The sequence below is a fragment of the Thamnophis sirtalis genome, unplaced genomic scaffold, assembly GCF_051295495.1.
Source record: "Thamnophis sirtalis isolate CommonGarterSnake01/CBP01778 unplaced genomic scaffold, rThaSir2_p1.2 scaffold_3, whole genome shotgun sequence".
In the NCBI taxonomy this organism is placed as follows: domain Eukaryota; kingdom Metazoa; phylum Chordata; class Lepidosauria; order Squamata; family Natricidae; genus Thamnophis; species Thamnophis sirtalis.
In genome coordinates, this window is record NW_028261383.1 from 160,347,929 (window position 1) to 160,369,601 (window position 21,673).

Sequence of the window (21,673 nt, forward strand, 5' to 3'; positions counted from 1 at the left end):
TGACTATAATGGGACCTGCTCATTATGGTTGTAAGTTGTGATGGTTTTAAAATGGGCAACCCATGTCACTGACTTGATTTTACTATCATTTTTTTGTGTGTGTGGTGGTCATTAACTTTATGGTTGTTGGCTTCTGCCTGTCAGTTACACATATCAGTTTCTGCAAATCTTAGAGGAGACAGCAGAAACCACTCACCACAGAACTGCTCATCGGTGCCATCACCACAGTTGTCAATCCCATCACACTGGCGGCCAATCCACAGACACACACGGTCGTTCTTGCAACGGAAGGGTCTGTTGGGAGGACACTGGAATTTCACTGCAGCAGAAAACAGAAGCAAAGAGAAAGAGTGAAAAAGGTGATCTGGAATGATTTGGTCACGGTATTTTTGGGAGTCATAAAATATAGGTGGTTGGTTGTCCCGCTACCACTTCCCACACCTCCATTCCACTGTGGGAATACAAATTGGCAGTGCTCTGCAGGATTCTGGACCCCATCTACTCCCCCACCCCAGTCCCTCACCCTCAGGTTGAGAGAATGAGGGGGACCTCTAGGCTGGAGTACTGCAATGTGCTCTACATGGGGCTGCCCTTGAAGAGTATTCGGCGACTTCAGCTGGTCCAGAATGCAGCCGCGCGAGCGATCGTGGGTGCACCTCGTTTCACCCACGTAACACCTATCCACCGCGAGCTGCACTGGCTGCCTGTTGATCTCCGGGTGCGCTTCAAGGTGCTACTTGTCACCTACAAAGCCCTTCATGGTATTGGATCTGGGTACTTGAGAGCCCGCCTACTGCCAATTACCTCCACTAGGCCAATAAGATCCCATAGATTAGGCCTCCTCCGAATTCCATCAGCCGGTCAATGTCGACTGGCAACTACCCGGAGGAGAGCCTTCTCGGTGGCTGCTCCGACCCTCTGGAACGATCTGCCCGTGGAGATTCGTACCCTCACCACCCTCCAGACCTTCCGCGTAGCCCTTAAAACCTGGCTGTCCCGACAGGCCTGGGGCTGAAGACTTCAACCCTACCCGAATAGTATGACTGTTGTGCTTTTTAACGATGTATTGTTTTCATGTATGTAACGTGTTTTGTCCTTCCCTCCCCCCGAATTGTGAGCCGCCCTGAGTCCCCTCAGGGAAAAGGGTGGCATACAAATAAAGTATACAATACAATACAATACAATACAATGTATAGCACTGGTTTCTGGATGTACCAGAAACCCACTGTTTACACCTGTGACTTCTGGAAGCCTATGGTCACCCTCTCAGCTCAGCTGCCTTACCTGAATGGTAAACTGTGCAAGATATGATACTGTTTCACCTGACAACTAAAGAGGTATCTGCCTTCCTATATGGATCTACCCAGCTCTCTCTTGAATGTGCTGTAGTCAGCAGCTTTCCCAAGCCTCCCCGGAGGCCCTTTCTAACTCTGGAATTCAAGGTGGTTTATAAAATTCTCTCTTCTCTCTTCCTTCTCAGCCCCTCCTTCCAATAACACATGTCCCCCAAAGAATAGTTTTTAAGAGCAGGTAACTTCGGATCAACCTGTGACTTTTGTGAATAATTGGGAATGTGAACACAAAGGGTGTAAAAAATTGCCACAAGAAATTAATTGGACTTTGTACCATGGGGGGGCTTGAGCATTGGTAGAACTGATGTTTAAAATAAATAGAGTTAGGACAATTTACATTTTCGTTTTGAAAAATCATTGGGCCATCTTTATTGGAAACAAGTTACAAGAAATATATTCTTGTGTATTTTGACACTTGTAAATATAAACTTTTATGAAACATTTTTCATTTTTCTAACCTGTAGGAAAAAATGGTAACCCAAAATCTTACCTAATAATGTTGGCAGTTTAACCAACAGGATTTTTAAATATTTGCATGTCCATAGAGAACAAACAACTCATAAGTGTAACTTCTAACAACTGCAACATTTTGTATTGTCTTGTTTCTTAGTGCAGTGTTTCCCAACCTTGGCAATCTGAAGATGTCTGGACTTCAACTCCCAGAATTCCCCAGCCAGCATCGCTGGCTGGGGAATTCTGGGAGTTGAAGTCCAGACATCTTCAAGTTGCCAAGGTTGGGAAACACTGTCTTAGTGTACCAACAACTTTTCAGATTCTGCATCTTAAAACTCTTTCAGGAGGCCTTAGTGAAATTCCGCCAATTTCATCCTGTATGAATCTAGCCAATTCCTCAGAATTGGTTCCTTTTCAGAGTAACGATCCTGTAAGCATTCCTTATACTGGATACAGTGTAGAGTCAGCTGTCAGCTTCCTCCCAGAATGCAGCACAAAATACATTGCTTTTTTTCCCTGCCACTCTGGAATTCCTGGGAACCTCAACTCCCTCGAGTAGCATGTTCCCAACTGGAAACGTGCTGAGAACCTGAGAGAAGGAGGCATTGATTTTGGCTTGAATAATTGTCAAAGCCTAGGTTCTGGGTGTCCCTAGTTCCCTGTGAACTCCTAGCCAATCAGATGGAAAGAGCAAAGGATGAACAAGAGAAGCAGGGGTTAATCACAGGAGCGAGGATACTCACAGCATTCTTCGGGATTTTCATCAGAATTGTCACCACAGTCATCCTCACCATCACATTTCCAGGCCAGTGGCTTGCACAGAGTGTTGTTACACTGGAACTCATCAAGAGGGCAAGTCCGTACTACAAAGAAGCCACAAAAGCATGTAAGTTATCCCACCTAAGTTGTGAGTAGTATCAAAGTATATAAAAAAGCAATGATAAGTTCCACAACCAGGAATCCACACATACCACCAGATCCAGGATAATATTATGTGTGGCATCCTTGCATGGCTGCATAGGCCTCAGTATCCTAACAGAGATCATTGTAGGTACATGGCCTGCTCTCCACTTAGACCAGTGTTTCTCAATCTCAGTATGTTCAAGATGTATGAACTTCAACTCCCAGAATTCCCTAGTCATCATCTTTTGGTCAAGAGCTGTTTAGAGAGTCCCTCACCCGCACCCACCCCATAGAGATAAAACAGATCTGGGTATTGGGATTTGACCCCTAGTTTTGGAGTCCACTCTTCCAAGGAAGGAAATTATGGTTGCCATTACCTCTTGTGCCACAGTCTTCCTCATCACTGCCATCCATGCAATCGGCATCGGCATCACAACGCCATCGCAGTGGGATGCAGTGGCCACTCTTGCAGTGGAACTGGTCTTGTTCACAGCGTGGCTTGCATTCTTTCTGTGGAGGAACAAGGTTTGGAGGCCTTTCAGGTCAGAGAGCAGAGATCTAGTATTGAGTAAGTTATTGCTCTGTCTGAATCAATAATGCTTTGCTAAACAGCCCAGGTTGTTGAGTCTTAATATCATAATAATTGCAATAGGACTTTCAGAATACAATATTACTATATGAGATTACACAGGAAGGGAACAAAAAATGCAAAATTAAGTGGATGTCATATAAAATCAAAATATGATTTTCCCCTTCTTAGAATAAAATGATTTATTTAATTTCTAAAAACGCTACTTCCATCAAAGCTTCCTTATTGTTTTTTTCCAACAGTTACGTATACTGTTATTCAGTAACTCATTTTTACACTTCCAGTTGTTTTTCCTAATATGCACACCAAACCAACCCATGTTTTTTCATCTATAAAAAAATCTTTTAAACTCAGGCTATGCTGATCCCAGCCCTCAAGTAAAATTCTGTTTACTTCTAACAAGACCATTTCACCCACTCCACCCTCCCATTACATGCTAATCATATATGAAAGCTACAATTTTCCTAAACATTTGATCCATCTCTACAAAGACTATGGAACACGGGTGTCAAACTCGCTGTGTCGCGTTGCCGTCATGTGATGCTTCGCGACGTTTTTCCCATTTGTGGAGCTGGGGTGGATGTGGCCTGAGCGTGACGCATCCAGCCTTCATGCCACCAGTTTGACACCCCTGCTATAGAAGTTATACTCAAAACACTTTTGGATAGTTTCAAGGTGACGAGGGCTTCTGTAAGAATTCAAGCCAAAGACCAGGAGCTGGTTGTGAAAGCTGCTGCATTTTAATCATAGCTTCTTTCTACCCACTTTCCACCCTTGGGCCTTACCTCATCAGAGCCATCAGCACAGTCATGGTCCCCATCACACTTCCAACGGCCTGCGATGCAACGGCCATTGGCACAAGAGAACTCACTTTCGGAGCAAGGCCTGGGCTCTGTAAGCAAAGAAAGCAGAGAGGGACATGAGCTGGAAGGCTTTGACACACCTGTACAGAGTTGTATCTACTCTACAATCCACACACATCAATATCATTGCTTATGGTATTGATAGGCATAAGTAGCCTCATTATTGTAACACAGAACCTTCTTAGTTTCAGTTTGACTAGAAACAGAAGAGGAGAAGCCAAAAGAAAAGTTGGGGTGGGAGTAAAGAGGTAGCAAGATTTCTGAGTTTATCAACCACATTATCCACAATAGTCACCTTGCGGCGAGATGGACAACAAACAAATTTAATAAAGTACAGAAAACAGGAACAGTTTCAAGTTTCTTTGTCTCTGCTCCTGGTAACAATTAGGAGAGTAAACTTCAGGACTGGGGAATATGCTTTGTTTTTAAATAGAGATCCATAAAAGAGAACCTTATGCAAGATAGGGAATGCACTTAAAATTCAAGGAAAAGCATGGACATACTCAGTTGAAGAGCTAGTTTCAAATACGACTGAAGTCACACCCTTTCATATAATATCCACATCTGCCTTTATCCTACTTTTGTTTTCAATGCATGTGAGAAAGTGAGATTGTTCTGCTACTTGTTATACAAATGAGAGCAAGAGACACTTATGAAATTACTGCAAATCAACCAGAGTTCTAGCAGAAGATTGCAATCTACCTTCTGTCCACTCCTAATTTAGAGATCCTCAGTGGGAGATTCAACACCATGATTGAAAGTTTCTTGAGTGTTTCCTTGTCTCCCTGCCTCATAAAAAAGTTAATGTGCAAAGAATCCCATAGATTTACAGAACCAAGCAGATACCATTTTCCACTTTCAACTTAGTTATTATCTTATTGGGGTATTTTGTTGTTTTCACTGCCATTGCTATAATTGCTTGCAACATAGGAAATTGCATTTGAGAGAGGCAATTTCTACAGTAGTATCAGGGGTGGGCTGCTGAGAACCTGTAGCTAATGTTATGGCTGGTTCGGAGAACCTCCAAATCCCACCCCTGGCTGGCCCCGCCCTCACCACCCTGCCCCTACCCTTTCAGGAGTCTCCATGCAGCCCGTTTTGGATGCAAGACTTGGGGAGGGGGAAAAACGGGCCTCCTGGAAGTTCTGGAAAACTGCCTGCCCCGGGCTCTGGAGGTGCTCCGGAGGCCAGAAACGGGCCCATTTCCAGCCTCCAGAATCCAGAGAAGACAGTTTTCGCCCTCTCAGAGGTTTCGGGAAAGATTTCAGAGCCTGGGGAAGGAGAACACACACACACACACCGCTGTGGTGCAGGAGGCTGACTAGGCCATGCCCACCAGGGCCATGCCCACCCAGTATCGGGCAGAGAACCCATTGCTGAAATTTTTGAAGCCCACCCCTGAGTAGGATCATCTTTATGGATAGAAAGTGAATCTTCAGAGTTTCAGAAAACAAGTCTATAATGCAATTTCCTAAAGTCTTTCCAAATGGGGGTGCTAGGACTGAACCAATGGTAATCACTGATTGTCCCTATATGGTAACCACTGATTGTCCAATGTTTTCTGTGTGACAATTGGCTGCTTCAATCTTGGGCTCTTTCTCAAAACACTTCATACAATAAAGGAAGGGATAATAGAGTTATTAAGCAGTAAGACAGTTCTGCCTGGTTTGTGTAGGTAGGAGAATCAACTTGAAAAAGAAATAGATCTCCAGCAAGCATCACATAGACAAACCTCCATTAAATTCCTGCAAAAGGAATAGAGAGGCAATGCATGGGAATATAGATGAAACCTCCAAATAATCTTTCCCCCAGTCCTTTCAACACAATTAAAAGTTTTAAAGGGGAAGGGAAACATTTTTGACAGAAACCTACCTCTGCAAGCCCCGATACGACAGTATGAAAATGGAGAAAAACATAAGATGAAGTGAAATGGCACAAACTCAAATTACACACTATGTGGTAAGGAACAAACCAAAAGAAGAAGCAAAGTCATGTTCTATCATCTACAGGAGTTTTTGGGGGGGGGGAAGAGAGAGAGAGAGAGAGAGAGGTGATGTATTTTATGAGCTATTTTAAAAGATTTAACATTGTTGCTGGAGGCCTGGCTTCATTACAACATCCAAAGGTCCTATGAAAGCATTACTTTGTGACAGAGAGCCGAGGTGGCGCACTGGTTAGAGTGCAGCACTGCAGGCTACTTCAGCTGACTGCAATTCGGCAGTTCGGCTGTTCAAATCTCACTGGCTCAAGGTTGACTCAGCCTTCCATCCTTCCGAGGTGGGTAAAATGAGGACCCGGATTGTTGGGGGCAATATGCTGACTCTGTAAACCGCTTAGAGAGGGCTGAAAGCCCTATGAAGTAGTATATATGTCTAACTGCTATTGCTATTGCCTTTTTTTTAGTATCTTGTTGGACGTTTTTATCCCGGTCAACTGATATCAAACAGCGACAGCAGAATGGTTACCATTCAGTCAAAGCAAAATTTGTCTATGGATTTCCCTTCCATCTTGAGATACCAAAGGCTGATCATCTTTTTTGAACATCTCAATAGCCTCATCAGCCTCATCAGTATCCAGAGCATTCAACGCATTGGCGTCCTGTACAATTCACCCAAGAATATTGCATACAACTGTTAAAAAAACCCAAGTATTTATCTGACCAAGATTCCTCTTAGTTATTTTGGGAAGGGGAAGTGTATACATGAAAAGCACCCAAATGTTTGGTACCAGAAGATTAAAACAATGCAGATAGAAAGACTATTTAGAGTAATATCTATGGAGATTCTCAGTCATCCAGGTCATGGTTGTCCCAAAGGTGCTTTTTTAAGTCGTTTCGCTTCTTATCCAAGAAGCTTCTTCAGCTCTAATAATAAGCTTCTTGGATGAGAAGCGAACAGCTTCAAAGAAAAACCAGAAAGTCCAGTTACCTCTTGAAAAAGCACCTTTGGGACTGAGCCGTGGTGGCGCAGTGGTTAGAGTGCAGTACTGCAGGGCTACTTCTGCTGACTGTTGGCTGCCCGCAATTTGGCAGTTCAAATCTCAGTGGCTCAAGAGTGACTCAGCCTTCCATCCTTCCGAGGTCGGTAAAATGAGGGCCCAGATTAATGAGGGCAAGATGCTAACTCTGTAAACCGCTGAGAGAGGACTGTAAAAGCACTGTAAAGCGGTATATAAGTCTAAGTGCTATTGCTATTTAGGGTAGTTTATTTAGAAATTTATTCTGGTAAGATATGCACAATTAAGTCTTTCTATTACCTTTTCTCAGGCCTATCTAGTTGGGGATATGATAATGGCAAAGACATTATTTTCATGGAGATATCACCAGCTGAGATAGTCACAAGAATTGGCACAGAAGAAATGCAAGGGAAATATTTGTCTAGTTGGGCATCTTTTGGGTCTGGCTCAAGTAGCACACAACATTTGTCCTCTCAAATTATTGCTATTTAAACTTGAAACTCAACCAGTGTTTTTTTTCCTAGCTCAATTCTTTATCACTTCTTACACTAATGGGAGCTTATCTAATGGGAAGATGCCTGCTTTATTCAGTACCCATATTTCTACAAGCAAAACTTGTTTTATAATCTTCCTAAAATTAGGCATGAGTAGATAAGAAAAGGTAAGGAAAAGTCATCTCCTTCTTCCCCACATGCAAACACAGTAGCATAAGGTTGAAGTGAGCACATACTACAGGTTTCCTCATCCGAGTTATCCCCACAGTCGTTGTCATAGTCACATTGCCAGCGGCCTGGAACACAGCGGTTGTTCCTGCAGCGGAACTGGTAGGGCTCACAAGTCCGTTCATCTAAAAAAAATGAAGAATGTGCAATGTGGAGAGGTAAAAAAAAGGCGCAAGAAATGAACAGCATTGATGAAGAAAATTGCAGTAAAAATCAAATTGCACATGCTCCCAAGGAGAATTTTCTAATAGTATAAGGAACAGTTTTGGACCACATTGTAACATTGGGAAAACTTTATCCTTTACTGTAGCACACAATGTGCAGCATGGAAAGTGTCCAGAAACAGATTAAAATTAGAAACTGGCTGCTGTTAGCAAAAGAGCCGAACCCCACAGCCTGGCACCAAAGGGTGTATCTACCTAAATTCTTGGGAACAAGGAAGTGCATGCAGCCTACCAGCCCCTATCCCTTCTAAATGGAGCCAGCCAGCCATGGTACAGCCAACTTACCACATTCCTCCTTGGGCTCATCTGAACCATCCCCACAATCATCCTCGCCATCACATTTCCAACGCGCTGGAATACATCGGCCAGAATCCTTGCACCGGAACTCATCCAGACCACATCTCATTTGTGCTACAGGAATCAAAAGGATGAAAGAAATGAAAGGGCCCTCCAAAATGAGGCACAAGCAGACTGCTTTTAGAAAATTGCACGTGTCAATAACACAGCTCTCATGGCCTCCATCACAGCCCGGTTCGGAGGAGGAGGAGGAGTTAGAACTGGGACCGCCCAACAGGGAAGGCACGCCTCCCTTGGGATGTTTGGAGATGCCAGGGGCTGAGGGCGATGCTGTCCTGGGCCCCTCAGGCATTGGAGTAGGTGGTCGATCAGATGGAGAACTGCCTGCCTGTACAGACACAGGAGAGGATTGGCTGCTGACTGGCACTTGTGCTGTTAGGCAACTGATCTCCTCTGATGAGGAACAGCTGACTACTCCATTCATCCAAGGGCAAGAAGAGTGGAGCATAGGCAAACCCAGAGAAGGGCTTCAAGGCTACTTGGGAGAAGGTCGCCCCACCTGTCCTCACAAGGAACACCAGGAGGGGAGAGTAACTTAAGGAGAAGCCATGGGGAGTTAGTCTTGCCAGAAACAATTGTTTGCTTTGGCTTACACTCCCCCTGGCTTTTACTCTGCCTGTTGCTCTTTGCCTTGACTCGCTTGTAAGATTACTTTTGGCATTTTGTTTCGGATCTAGCCCTTCTCTTGTGGCCTGTGTTTGGCCTTTGCTCCACTCTGCCGTTGGAGCTGCTTCTTGTCCTGAAGACTGCCCTCGTCTTGTGCCTGGACTCTGCCTTGTGGGTTGGACCTGGAACCCTGGACCTTGCCCTGTGAGTGTGTCCTATTCAGTGGGCTCTCTTTCTACTAACGGGGTTGTGTTTGTGAGACTGAGGATGGCTGCCTTCAGGGAAGCGTGGGGGTGGAGCCTTTCCCGGTTGTTTGAGGGCCATTGGTTGGAACATTTGTTGAGAGAAATAAAGAATTCTCTAGAGCAGGGGTCTCCAACTTTGGCAACTTTAAGACTTGTGGACTTCAACTCCCAGAATTCCTTGCTGTCTGAGGAATTCTGGGAGTTGAAGTCCACAAGTCTTAAAGTTGCCAAGGTTGGAGACCCCTGCTCTAGAGGTCTGCCTTGCCTTGATCATCTGAGTCATAATAATAGACACCAAGGCACAGAAAGCTAGCTAGTCATTAGAGGTTTTCTTGTTTCAGAAATATTCAAGTAATGAAAACTGGTTTTCAATAAGTCCACAAAGACTAAGGCCATTAAACGGTTAGCTTTTCAGGTTTCAAGTTAGTGACTCAAATGGACAAAGGAAGACCAAAGCCAGTCACTGGGCATTCTTGGGGACCTAAGACATAATTCTCTCCTTCTCAAAGCCAGCTCCCATAGTATGCAAGGAGCCTTACTGCAGTTGGCAGGCTCATCGGATCCATCCACGCAGTCATTGTCACGGTCACAAACCCAAACTCGTGGGATGCAGCGTTTGGTAATGGCACACTGGAACTGGTTTGGAGCACAAGTCACCTCCGCTGTAAAAAAAGAAAGTGGAGTCAGGAGATAAACTCCAGTTATAATGGGCGTTCCTTCAAATAAATGCCCACTCTATGCAATCAGACACTGACCCACAACATTATATATGCTGGCCATTCCTCCTCCACTGAAGAAAACCATACAGGTAGTCCTCGACTTACAATCACAACTGAGCCCAAAATTTATGTTGTGATGCATTTGTTAAGTGAGTTTTGCCCCATATTACAACCTTTCTTGCCACAGTTGTTAAGTGGATCACTGCAATTGTTAAGTTGGTAACTCGGTTGTTAAATGAATCTGGCTTCCACATTGACTTTGCTTGTCCAAAGGTCACAAAAGTGGATCCATGACTTTAGGTCATAAGTATGCCGAGCATCTCAATTTTGATCACACGATCATGGGGATGCTACAAAGGTCGTAACTGGGAAATACGGTCGTGTCACTTTTTTCAGTGCCGGTGTAACTTTGAACGGTCACTAAATGAACTGTTGTAAGCCAAGGACCATCTCTGCGAGGAATTTAATTCCACATCTGTTCACTTTCTTCTTCTGAACGGAATTCAGTTTTCTAAGGACCGGGGCTTCCACATCTCAAAAACGAAGCTTGATACTCACCCCGAACCTCAACCCCTGCAGATTTATTTACTTTGCATCATGACGACAGATTGCAAAATTCCATTTTTTTTCTGTGTGCGATTTTACTAACATGGTGCAGAATTAGCAATGTACTGTAATTTGCCTTTCATGTACAAACAGACTCCCCAGGATGTTTACTGAGATTATGCTAATCGCACAAGCACATCTGATCTTTTGACAAGCCTGGCATAGAGAAAAGGCAGGAAAAAGGACTCTGGTCGCTTTACTTACGGCAATCCTTCTCATCTTCTCCGTCACCACAGTTGTCCTGCCCGTTGCAACGGAAGATGCCTGGGATGCAACGGTTGGTGTTTGTGCATTTGAACTGGCTGGGCAGGCAGACATGGACCTCTGTCAAGAAAAAAGAGAGAAATGAATCGAGCTCTAAGGGGGAGCGCGTCAAAAGCTGATTTGGATTCTAACCCAGCATGCAATTTTCCTCACAGCTTGACAACAGAGACGGAAGGGGGGTGGGGGTGGAGAGTGGAAGCCTTGGGGGTGGGGGGAGTTGGGGAAAGGCTGAGGAATCAAGCGAGCCAGCTGGGCCCTGGGAAAATTTCTCTCACTTCAAGGTCAGGTTATGGGAATTCTTCAAAGGGCATCGACTGTTTTCCAAACAAAGAAAGCGTTGGATGGCGAACAATGGGCAGAGGGAGGTCTCAAGGGGAACTTTACCTATGCAGCTGTCTGTGGAAACCCTCTCAGTAAAATTACACCATTGGTAAAATTATGTTCCAGGAGGTTTTTTTTCTCCTGCATATGCTAATGCAGAGGTCCCCAACCTGTGGGCCACAGCCCATTACTACGTATATTGCCTATTGGCCACCGGGCAGTGTGAATAGCTGGCTGGTGGGCGTGTATGTGCCCACACACACAGTCCCGCTGGCGTGAGTATTGCTGCAACCATTGTGGGTGCTCATGGCCCCACTGATGTGATCATTGCGGACGCTAGTGGCCATACTCGTGCAGGTACTCCACACACAGCCCATTTGTACAAGGGTCACTGCGAGCGTTGCAGGCCCTCGCAGCCCCACTCACACAACGGGTGTTCATACATGCATATGCCTGCCCCTCACACAAAACCATCCTCTTTCCCCCCCCCCACTCTCCCCCACTGCAGGCCGCCAATCCAGAAAGGATGGGGAACTCTGTGCTAATGAGATAGTTGACAGAGAGAAGGTTGACCAGTTACACCTTGAATCCCAACTTTTGTCAGGCATTCTCATAGGATTTATTTCCATGGCAGTCATTCTTGAAAGACTCCCGTGCACTTAGATTTCTTATCTTTACTCTGAAATTTCAGGGAAATGGAGAAGTAGGGAGGAAAGAGCAGTTCTGCTTAGGATCATTTTGCTTTCCGTGGTTTGCCATTCCTATCGCATAAAAGTTTAAGGAAATCAAAAGGGGAAGGGGAAAGCAGAAGAGGAAAGGGGAAGGGAAGAGAAAGGAATGAGAAGGAAATGTTTCATTCGGAGGGCTTTTAGCACAGCACGAGGATTCATAGGGACAGAGGCAATGTTTTTCTGATCTTCACACTAGGTTCTGAGAAATGGCTGTTTTAAAACCACCAGCACCACCACCAAGTGCTCCCCCATTTTTACTCTTTTCTGAGTAAATAAGTGATAAATTTGGGGTGGCTCGCATTTTTTTTTATAGTTTTGAAGTTCTGCCTTTTAAAATAAGGGATTACATATTAACATGGCTGATTTGAAATTTCCCTCCCCCCTGTGTGTGTGTGTGTGGGGGGGGGGGAACTGAAACATCTTCTGTGAAATAATGTGAGGAAGGCTGTGGATACGTACCACAGTTTGCTTCATCTGAGTTGTCCTGACAGTCGTTGTCCCCATCACAAATGAAGGCTGGGTTGGTGCAGATTCCTGTAGAGCACTGGAATTGCCCTGGGCGACACTTGAATTCAGCTAGAAAGAATAAGCGGAAAGAGAATGTGGTCCAGTGGTGGAATTCAAATTTTTGTACTACCGGTTCTGTGGGCGTGGCTTGGTGGGTGTGGTGCGGCTTGGTGGGCATGGCAGGGGAAGGATACTGCAAAATCTCCACTCCCACCCTACTCTGGGACCAGCCAGAGGTGGCATTTGCCGGTTCTCTGAACTTCTCAAAATTTACGCTACCGGTTCTCCACCTGCTGGATTTCACCCCTGATGTTGTCCCTTGGGAGAAGCTCCTAAGGAACAAAAGGTCCCTGGCTCCAAGTTTGGACCAGGCAGCTGATTAAGGGGGAGACCTTTGATTAAAGACTCTGGAGTATCACCATCCATCAGACTACACTGGACTAGGTAAACAAAATTGTGTCTATGGACTGTGCAGCTCACAAAGGTTTAAAAAAATATTGGAGTGGTGGGGACCAACATTTATCTGGAAGAGTATTCATAGCTTCTGAACCTTGGGGAGAGGAAGTAAGTACCACAGCCATTTTTATGCAGGTAAATAGACAAGCTATTCAGTGGGAGTGCTCATACATCTCATCAGTACATACACCAAGAGATCCAAGATGCCTCAAACGTCCCTCATCTGGGCCAAGAGTGTCAACGATCTCTCAGGATTTAAAACAGTTTGGGGTCTACTTTCTTTCTTTTAAGCCAACCAGCTAGTGACTCTGACAACCCTTTGTTACCAGGCATTTGGCTGCTCATTCTGTAAATGTTTTGAAATAGCTGACCGCTGGTAGCTATAGCTTTTAATTTTAAAATTAAAATTATATTTTAATTATCTCTGGAGGGCAGGGGGCAGCTTTGTTTTCCCCACCTCAGATTACTCCATTACTGCAAGGAAACTAATTTGTCAGCAAATAACTCAAATCAAATTCGGAGAATTTTCAGTTGTGGGGTTTTACCCGCTAGGGATTAAGGTCTGTGCAAAACACACCCAAGTTACTTTTAGCAACAACCAGCTGCTAATCATTGCACAGCAAGAATTCTTCTTTGAAGGATTGCTGGCAAGTTTAATATATGGCTAGAGGAATCAGTTATGTCCTCCCTGAGGTGTATTTCCTTTAGGTTAGTACTCCCTGGATTCCATTCCTTAAGAGTTAAACAGCACAATAAGAGATTCCATGATGTCAATTTTAGCATTAGGCTTGGACATGCTTTACATTGGGGAACCAGCTTCAAGGAGCTTATGAAATCATGAAACACCCTTCAGATGTCAAACAAATGATCTTTGGCCAATGCCTCAAATTCAAAAACACAGGGCTGTCATCCAGGAGGCTGATAACACAAAGAAGTACAGGTAGTCCTCAAGTTACGACCACAATGGAGCCCAACGTTTATGCAGCCGAGTTAAACATTCGTCAAGGGAGTTTGTCCCATTTTATGATCTTCCTACAGTTGCTAAGCGAATCGTTGCATTTGTTAAGTTAGCAACACACAGTTGTCAAGTTACTCTGGATACCCCATTGGCTTTGCTTGTCAGAAGGTCGCAAAAGGGGATCACATGACCCCCGTAAGTAAGTCGTAAGTATGAGATAGTTGCCAAGCATCTGGATTTTGATCATGTGACCATAGGGATGTTGCAATGGTCGTAAGTGTGAAAAATGGTCATAAGACACTTCAGTGCCATCATAACTTTGAATGGTCAGTAATGGAACTGTTGTAATTCGAGGACTACCTGTATAATACTTTTCGATGGATCTATTTTAGCGCTACATAAATGGAACAATGGATAGGAATTCTGAATGAAGGAGATGCTAATTTGAACCTGGAGCTGCTTAAGTATGCTGATCCAAAGGAGTATCAACTGATCTTTAAAAGTATGCAGATTGGGTCTTGTTAAAATTTGGATGGGGACTGCTAAAAAATATCAGGCCTGTAGGACAGACGTTTTTTACTTATTTATATATATAACAAAGACAACAGTAAAAATAATGGCTTTCTGTCGTGATGGTCTCTTGTGACGAGCCGATAGACAGAGAATGGAAGCAGTATGCTTCCTCCCATATTTGGGCATACCAGGGGTTGTGACACTAAATAAATAAATAAATAAATAAATACATACACACACATACATACACACACACACACACACACACATATATACACATATATACATACATTCTTACATACATGCATACATACATACGTACGTACATACATACATACATACATACATACATATTTATTTATTCTGGAAGAAGGCAAAGACAAATTGTTTCTGCGCTGTGACCAAAGTCTTAGATACGGTCAACAGAAAGTCAACAGAAATAGAGCTTAATTCAAAGGAGTCTTACAGTTCTAAAATAACCAAACTGCTTATCAAGTCCAAACGCCAGATACAAATTTTACTCACTTCAATGCTTCAAAATTATTACCTAGGCCCTCTCGCTGTTTTCAGCCAGGATTATCATCTATCTAAATCTACGACAAGGGTCTCTCCCGCCTAAGTCTCCTCCCAAAAGTAGACTTACGGCAATCCTCCGGCTCATCCGAACGATCCCCACAATCGTCCTCGGTGTCACATTTCCACCAGAAAGGGATGCATTTGTCATTCTTGCACACAAACTGGCAGGGAGAAAAGGTAATGATGCTGAAATAATGGCTGAGTAATGGTCAGAGGAACATAAGCCATCACCACAAGACAAACTCCAGCCAGTGACTTCGGCTATGTTAGAGCTTAGAAACAGCCTCCAAAAAAATGCCTATTAGAAGCTGTGATAGGAACTCAAATTCTAATCATCCCATACAATAATTCATGGCTCTTCCTGAATTAAACAAAACCAAACCAAATAAAAATGCCTTGTTTTTATTTTTGGAAGTCAGTGAAAAGGGATTATTTTCTCCAACTGAAGATCAATGGAATGAATATGCTGGTTGGAAGTTCTATGGATCCAACAGACTCTCATATTTGGATGGAGCCTTCCCTTTTATTGGCTTGGAAGTCTTCCTAAGATGTAACAGCAAAAAAGGGCAATTTGATGCCTAAAACTATCCTAACCACAATCCTCTTCGGCATCTCATATAGCCTCCTGAAATGATGCTGCTGAAAATTGGTGGCACATCTAAAATACAAAACCTCCCATTCCAACCTCAAAAAACCACCATTCCAGATATCCAGACCGCTCTGTGGTATCTTTGGATAATCCTTGGTTTCTACCTCACCAATTTTTTATCCCTCCTTTTACCAAAACTTTGCGTTCCCAGTGCTGAAGCGTATTAAGAATCCCTTGAGAAAGCAGTGCATGAAGGGTATTAACATAGAGTAAGGGTGAAAAAAGTAAGACGTAATTTATCAGCATCTCTTTTATGATGACCAGAACATAGAAGGCAAAAAAGAAAGGGGGGGGGGGAGCAGATCTTTTGCATCTTTGGATTTTGAAAGGATATCACAGTAAAATAAACAAATCCTTAAGCCTTGTAAATGCTCATCCTCCCCCCCCCCCCAAAAAAAAGATGTGGACTTCTCTACTTAATAATGTGGCCCTCAAGATCAGGGGTGTCAAACTCGCAGTGTCACATTGTCATTATTTGACTCCCCCCCCCACTTTGCTAAAACAGGGGTGGCCAGCGTGTGACGCCTGTGGCCCAAGGGCCCTGAGTTTGACATCCCTGCTCAAGATGATGCCACCTTTGAGCAGATGGAAGTTGCATTCCTGACAAAGAGGATTTATAAATAATGGAGTAATGTTTGGGTGTCCCAGCTGGTTACCTGACTAGCAGTGCAATTGGAGATGCAGGTTTTACCATCACCACCCAGATAGAAGTTGGTAGGGCATGCACACTTGAAGGTCCCTCCTGGTGACAGCAGGCACAGGTTGCTGCAGCCGCCATTGTTGATTTTACAAGGATGGTTAGGAACTGAGGAAGGATAAGATAATGATAAGTTAGTTACTAAATAGTTAATAGCTGCTTGTGGTGATGCGACCTTTGCCAAAGACATCTGATCCCTGTTCTACTGCACAAAGATATCACAATATCCTTCACCATGTATAAGGAGAACCTCACTCCCCAAACTTCTCTTGTATGCACAAACATACTCACCCACTAAAAGCAAATGAATGCAAAATTCAATTTGCATGTGAGAGAAAGGAATGAAATCTATTTGAAGGAAAATAAAAAGAACATGTCCTGATCAACAATGTTCCTAGGGATTTCTCCTCCATCACCAAAGTGGCTGCCAGTTGGTTTACTGTGCTTGGACCTCCAGTATAGCATTAACACTTATATACCGCTTCATAGTGCTTTACAGCCCTCTCTAAGTGGTTTACAGAATCAACATATTGCCCCCAACAATCTGGGTCCTCTTTTTACCAACCATGGAAGGGTGGAAGGCTGAGTCAACCTCGAGCTGGTCCGAATCGAACTGGTGTAGTGCATTCTAACCACTGTGCCACCAGGGCTCATTAAAGCAGTATCAACTGCCAGGACTTGGCAGTTGTAGGACTCAAGTAACAGCTCTGCTCCTTGTTTTTACCACCACCAACCTGTCCTCCCATCTCTGCCCTTCCATCTCTTGAGGGACATATCCTCATTTTATTATTCCTAACACTGCTCCACGTTATGGTAACTGAGTCCGATCCCTATGCATAATCCCTTGCATCCTCCTTTCAGCACCTTACAGAGAGCACTTACCATCTGGCTGCCTGTAAGAGTGGTAGATGTGGATATCCATGGGCCGATGCAGAGTGCTGATCAGCACAGACTTATTGGCCCCCGTGGTTTTGTGGGCTCGGTTAATGGATTTGGTCTCCCAGTCAGTCCAATAAATGTAATCTTCAAAGAGGGTTAAGGCAAAGATGTGGGGGATATCTTGGTTCAGCACTACAGTGGGAGAAGAAAGAGCAATTTTCACAGTGGCAAGGATAGTATCTGCTCAGTACTATGGCAAAATATTCACAGCTAAGTGACAACTATCCCCAATGCCCCTCCTCTACTGAACAATATGCTCCTCGCTACCCAAAAGATTATCTTCTTTATTTTAGAAAGCATCAAAAAAAACATTTATTCTATTAGGCCTTGGGGGATAACATAGTACAACTTGTTCCCTAGAGCAACAGAAGTTATCTTTGGCTTGGTTGAATGGATTAGTGCTGTAACTTTTTAATGAATTATGGTTGCTTTTCATTTCCCCGTATTGCTGAATGTTTTTAACCTAATTTATGATGGTTGGAATGTACATTACTCGGAGTTGGGTTTGATTTGAGTATCTTATGAGCCCAATATGTTTATTTATCTATACTGTATATATTCATGGATAAGACCATCTGCGAATAAGCTGACCCTCGAATTTTTAACCAAAATACCATGAAAAATGCATCACCAGTGCATTAAGCTAGATTTAGTTTTTATAACTGGCTTATTTACAAGTATATATGGCAGCCACTTATGACAGTTAAACTGAAATGCATATTTTCATTTTGTTAGCCTAATGAAAAATAGGAATAAAAAACAGAAAAAAATGTGATGGCAATAGGAGAATTTTAAGCATTCAATTTCATTTTTCCTAACTCCTCATACTTGCTAGTTGCAATCTTTTAACTCCTTGTATTAGCCCTTGGGATGATATTATGCATTTGTATCATTCAGAGTAGTGGTTCTTGGAATTAAAGATAGTAGTACTGTAACAGTGAGGAGCCAGGTAAAATATCTATACATGCTGCACATGCTAATCTCAAAATCAGCTTCCAATTGGAAAATAGCAATAGTAATAGCACCTAGACTTATGCATTACAGCCTTCTCCAAGCGGTTTACAGAGCCAGCATATTCTCCCCCCCCCCCAACAATCTGGGTCTTCATTTTATTGACCTTGGAAGGATGGAAGGCTGAGTCAACCTTGAGCCGGTCAGAAGCAAAGTGCATTCCAATCACTACACACCACGGCAGGGAAAACGGAAGGCCTATGCTTTATTCCATCTTTTGCCAATGATTTCCCCCAAAAAAGTCTGGACTCAATTTTAAAGCTTTGGTTCATTCTCAACTATGAAGAAAACCAACCCTACATTTTTGTTCTAACACGCTAATTTATAAGGGGAAAGAAACTGCAGTTCAGCTCTGGCTGGCACATCCATTCTCATGATGATTGCCACACAGTTTGCTGCTTCCATTTTCTACATTTGGCAGATCCAAAGGTCATTACAGTGAGGAAAAACAGATATCAAAATATAACATGGGACAATCAATCCACACAACAACTGTGGTTCACCATGTGCCTAAGATGATAAAGAGCTGGCATTCAAATGCCACTGCATATGCATAGGAGGCAAGTCTTCCCAGTCCCAATTTTTACTTCCAAAAAAGAGAGAAAAATCATGATGATTACAGCACTTATTCCTCTTTATGGAAACTGTTCCAGATACTTTAATCTTACAACAAATGAAATCTGACAGGATATATGAGGACAACATGCAACTCCCCCCCCTCAACTTTTAAATAGGCAGAGCCCAGAAATATGGTTCTGCTGTATTTATTCTCTGCGTGTAATGAGTTTTATTATTGATGCTGTCATTTTTAATCTACTTTGTTGAACGTGTATTCTGAACGGTGATATGTGGGCTGCTGTTGTTATTTGTCTCACTTAGAAGGTCCACTTGTTCTGCATTGTGTTTGCTGCAGTACTTGTAGCAAATCTGTCAATGCACAGGGCAACAGGGAGTTTTAATTTTCAACCAGCTTGTTACAGAAGCCAATGCTGATTTGTCCTAAGACAGGGCTGTCAAACTCGTGAGCCACTGGCCAGATGTGTCATGTGCTGGCCACACCCACACCGTTTAGCAAAGGGGGGGGGAAGTCCCGATATGTCACGTGACGCCGTTGTCACAACATGAGTTTGACACCCCTGCCATAAGAGAAATTGACTTGCTCAAAACCATCCTGGTAATTTCTGTACCCAAAGGAAAACTAGAACCCAGGTTTCTGCATTCCTCATCCGGCACTAAATCACAGTGGCTCTCAAAAGGTGATATATAAGTTATTGTAATAATAATAAAAAAAAATGTCAATGGCATACAATGACAGAGGCCTGAAAAGTAACAGGCAACAAACCAAGGAACTCTGCAACATGCTACTGGAGGAGAAAAGGGGAAATATTTGTCAGAGACAATAAAGGGGAGGGAGGGGTTCTAAAAACAGACTCTAAAATTAAAACTAGCTGATTAAAAAAAAACATTTTTCGAATAGAGAGAAATTGGAGGCCATGGGAGGAATATACATCACATCAGATCTTCTGTGCCAGAGCCCTCTTCTGGCTTCTTTATTCAATCTCTCTGCATTTGAACGTGAGTTTACAATTCACTCACCAATGTGGCGGTTAGAACCATCCAAGCTAGCAAATTCTATGTAGTCCTCTCGAGCATCGGCCCAGTAGATGCGGCTGTTAATGTAGTCCAGGGTGAGGCCATTGGGCCATGTGATCTTAGTCTCCACAATGACACTCCGGTTGGTACCATCCATGCCTATCTTGCCAATCAGGGAATGGTCACCCCAGTCAGTCCAGTATAAATATCTGGAAGGGAGCAAACGGAGGGGGGAAAGTATGACATAAGCATAGGACTATCACTGTGATCACTCGGGTTTATTTTTCCCAGCCTACCATTTTCCTGCAAATACCCTGTTTCCCTGAAAATAAGACCTCCCCAGGTAATAAGCCTCATTGGGCTTTTGAGCGCATGTGCTGAAATAAGTCCTCCCACAAAAATAAACCCTCCCCAAAAATATTGCAACACAGCAGTAGCCATGAGGTGACCACGCTCGCTGCCTCCTGCACCTCAAAAATAATAAGACCTCCCCGAAAATGCCAAGCACTTATCTCGGGGGTCAAAAGGGAAACATGGTATTCAGTCTGCTTTTTTCTTGAGGGGGGAGGGAATCAAGCATTGATCCATTGGTTGTGACCAACTAGCTTTTTGCCTGAGCTTGATGTGGCCTGAGAAAGTGAGTGACTGGCCCAAAGTCACCCAGCTGGCTTTCATGCCTAAGGTGGAGCTAGAATTTGTAATTCTAGCCTGGTGCCTTAAACTCTAGAGCAGGGGCTGTCAAACTCACAGTCCGTGGGCCAGATGCGTCATGCGCTGGCCACGCCCATGCCCAGTTTAATGAAGGGGGGAAGTCATAATGACGCGAATTTGACACCCTTGCACTAGAGCAAACTGATTCCCTATCTTGTTAAAATCTTACATTCACAATGGTACAATATAATACAGGTAGTCCTCATCTTACAACAGTTCATTTAGTGAATGTTCAAAGGCACTGAAAATGACTTACAACCGTTTTTCACACTTATGGCCATTGTGGTATCCCCATGGCCATGTGATCAAAATTTGGCAACTGAGTCACATTCATGACAGTCGAAGTGTCCCAGGGCCAAGTGATCCCCTTGGGCGACCTTCTTACAGGCAGAGTCAACGGGGAAGCCAGATTCCCTTAACAACTGTGTTATTAACTTAACAACTACAGTGATTCACTTAACAACTGTGGCAGGAAAGGTCATAAAATGGGGGCAAAATTCACTTAATAAATGTTTAACTTACTTAGTAACAAAAATGTTGGACTCATAAGTTGAGGACTATCTGTATTATAAAAATGGACACGGTACCAATAACGGGCAACCAATTCATTGCATTAGAGAAGTGAGAGAAGTTTCCCTATCCAATATAACAAGATATGAAAAAAGATCCTATCCCTCCCCTCCAAGAAGCTTTACACATTGGGAAACATTATTCCTGTTCTATGAAGCCAAAGCCCACAATCCCCACTGCAGAAGCAGGTGTAAAATCCAGCAGGTTCTGGGGAACCGGTAGTGGAAATTTTGAGTAGTTTGGAGAACCGGCAAATGCCACTTTTGGCTGGCCCCAGAGTGGGGTGGGAATGGAGATTTTGCAGTATCCTTCCCCTGCCATGCCCACCAAACCACACCACTCCCACAGAACCGGTAGTGAAAAAAATTGAATATCACCACCGTGCAGAACAGTTATCAAAAACTGTAGCCAATTCATTCATCCAATTATCCTATATCTAAAGGGCTCTCGCAGAGGGGAGATGTCTGCAGATCTTCAAGCAGATCTTCAAGTTTTCCAGTTTAGGCAACTATTTTGGCTTTAGCTTTATTCCAGAAGACAGTCAATTGTTTATGGACATTTTTGTGTTTAACACAATCATACT

The 21,673-nt window shown here is 43.5% G+C and overlaps 1 protein-coding gene across 1 annotated transcript in view; it reads right to left on the minus strand.

The window, feature by feature from the left end:
- The window catches only part of LRP1 (LDL receptor related protein 1), a 338,552-nt gene that overhangs the window by 21,731 nt on the left and 295,148 nt on the right, over nucleotides 1-21,673 (minus strand). Inside the window, exons 61-73 of the mRNA XM_087710610.1 lie at nucleotides 19,813-20,018; nucleotides 17,149-17,337; nucleotides 16,226-16,374; nucleotides 14,988-15,081; nucleotides 12,370-12,486; nucleotides 10,799-10,918; nucleotides 9,809-9,931; nucleotides 8,347-8,472; nucleotides 7,846-7,962; nucleotides 4,083-4,189; nucleotides 3,086-3,218; nucleotides 2,549-2,668; nucleotides 197-319 (exon numbers count right to left, since the gene is read on the minus strand). Of these exons, the coding sequence (XP_087566736.1) occupies nucleotides 197-319; nucleotides 2,549-2,668; nucleotides 3,086-3,218; nucleotides 4,083-4,189; nucleotides 7,846-7,962; nucleotides 8,347-8,472; nucleotides 9,809-9,931; nucleotides 10,799-10,918; nucleotides 12,370-12,486; nucleotides 14,988-15,081; nucleotides 16,226-16,374; nucleotides 17,149-17,337; nucleotides 19,813-20,018 (1,724 nt within the window). The remainder of the gene's footprint in view (nucleotides 1-196; nucleotides 320-2,548; nucleotides 2,669-3,085; nucleotides 3,219-4,082; nucleotides 4,190-7,845; nucleotides 7,963-8,346; nucleotides 8,473-9,808; nucleotides 9,932-10,798; nucleotides 10,919-12,369; nucleotides 12,487-14,987; nucleotides 15,082-16,225; nucleotides 16,375-17,148; nucleotides 17,338-19,812; nucleotides 20,019-21,673) is intronic.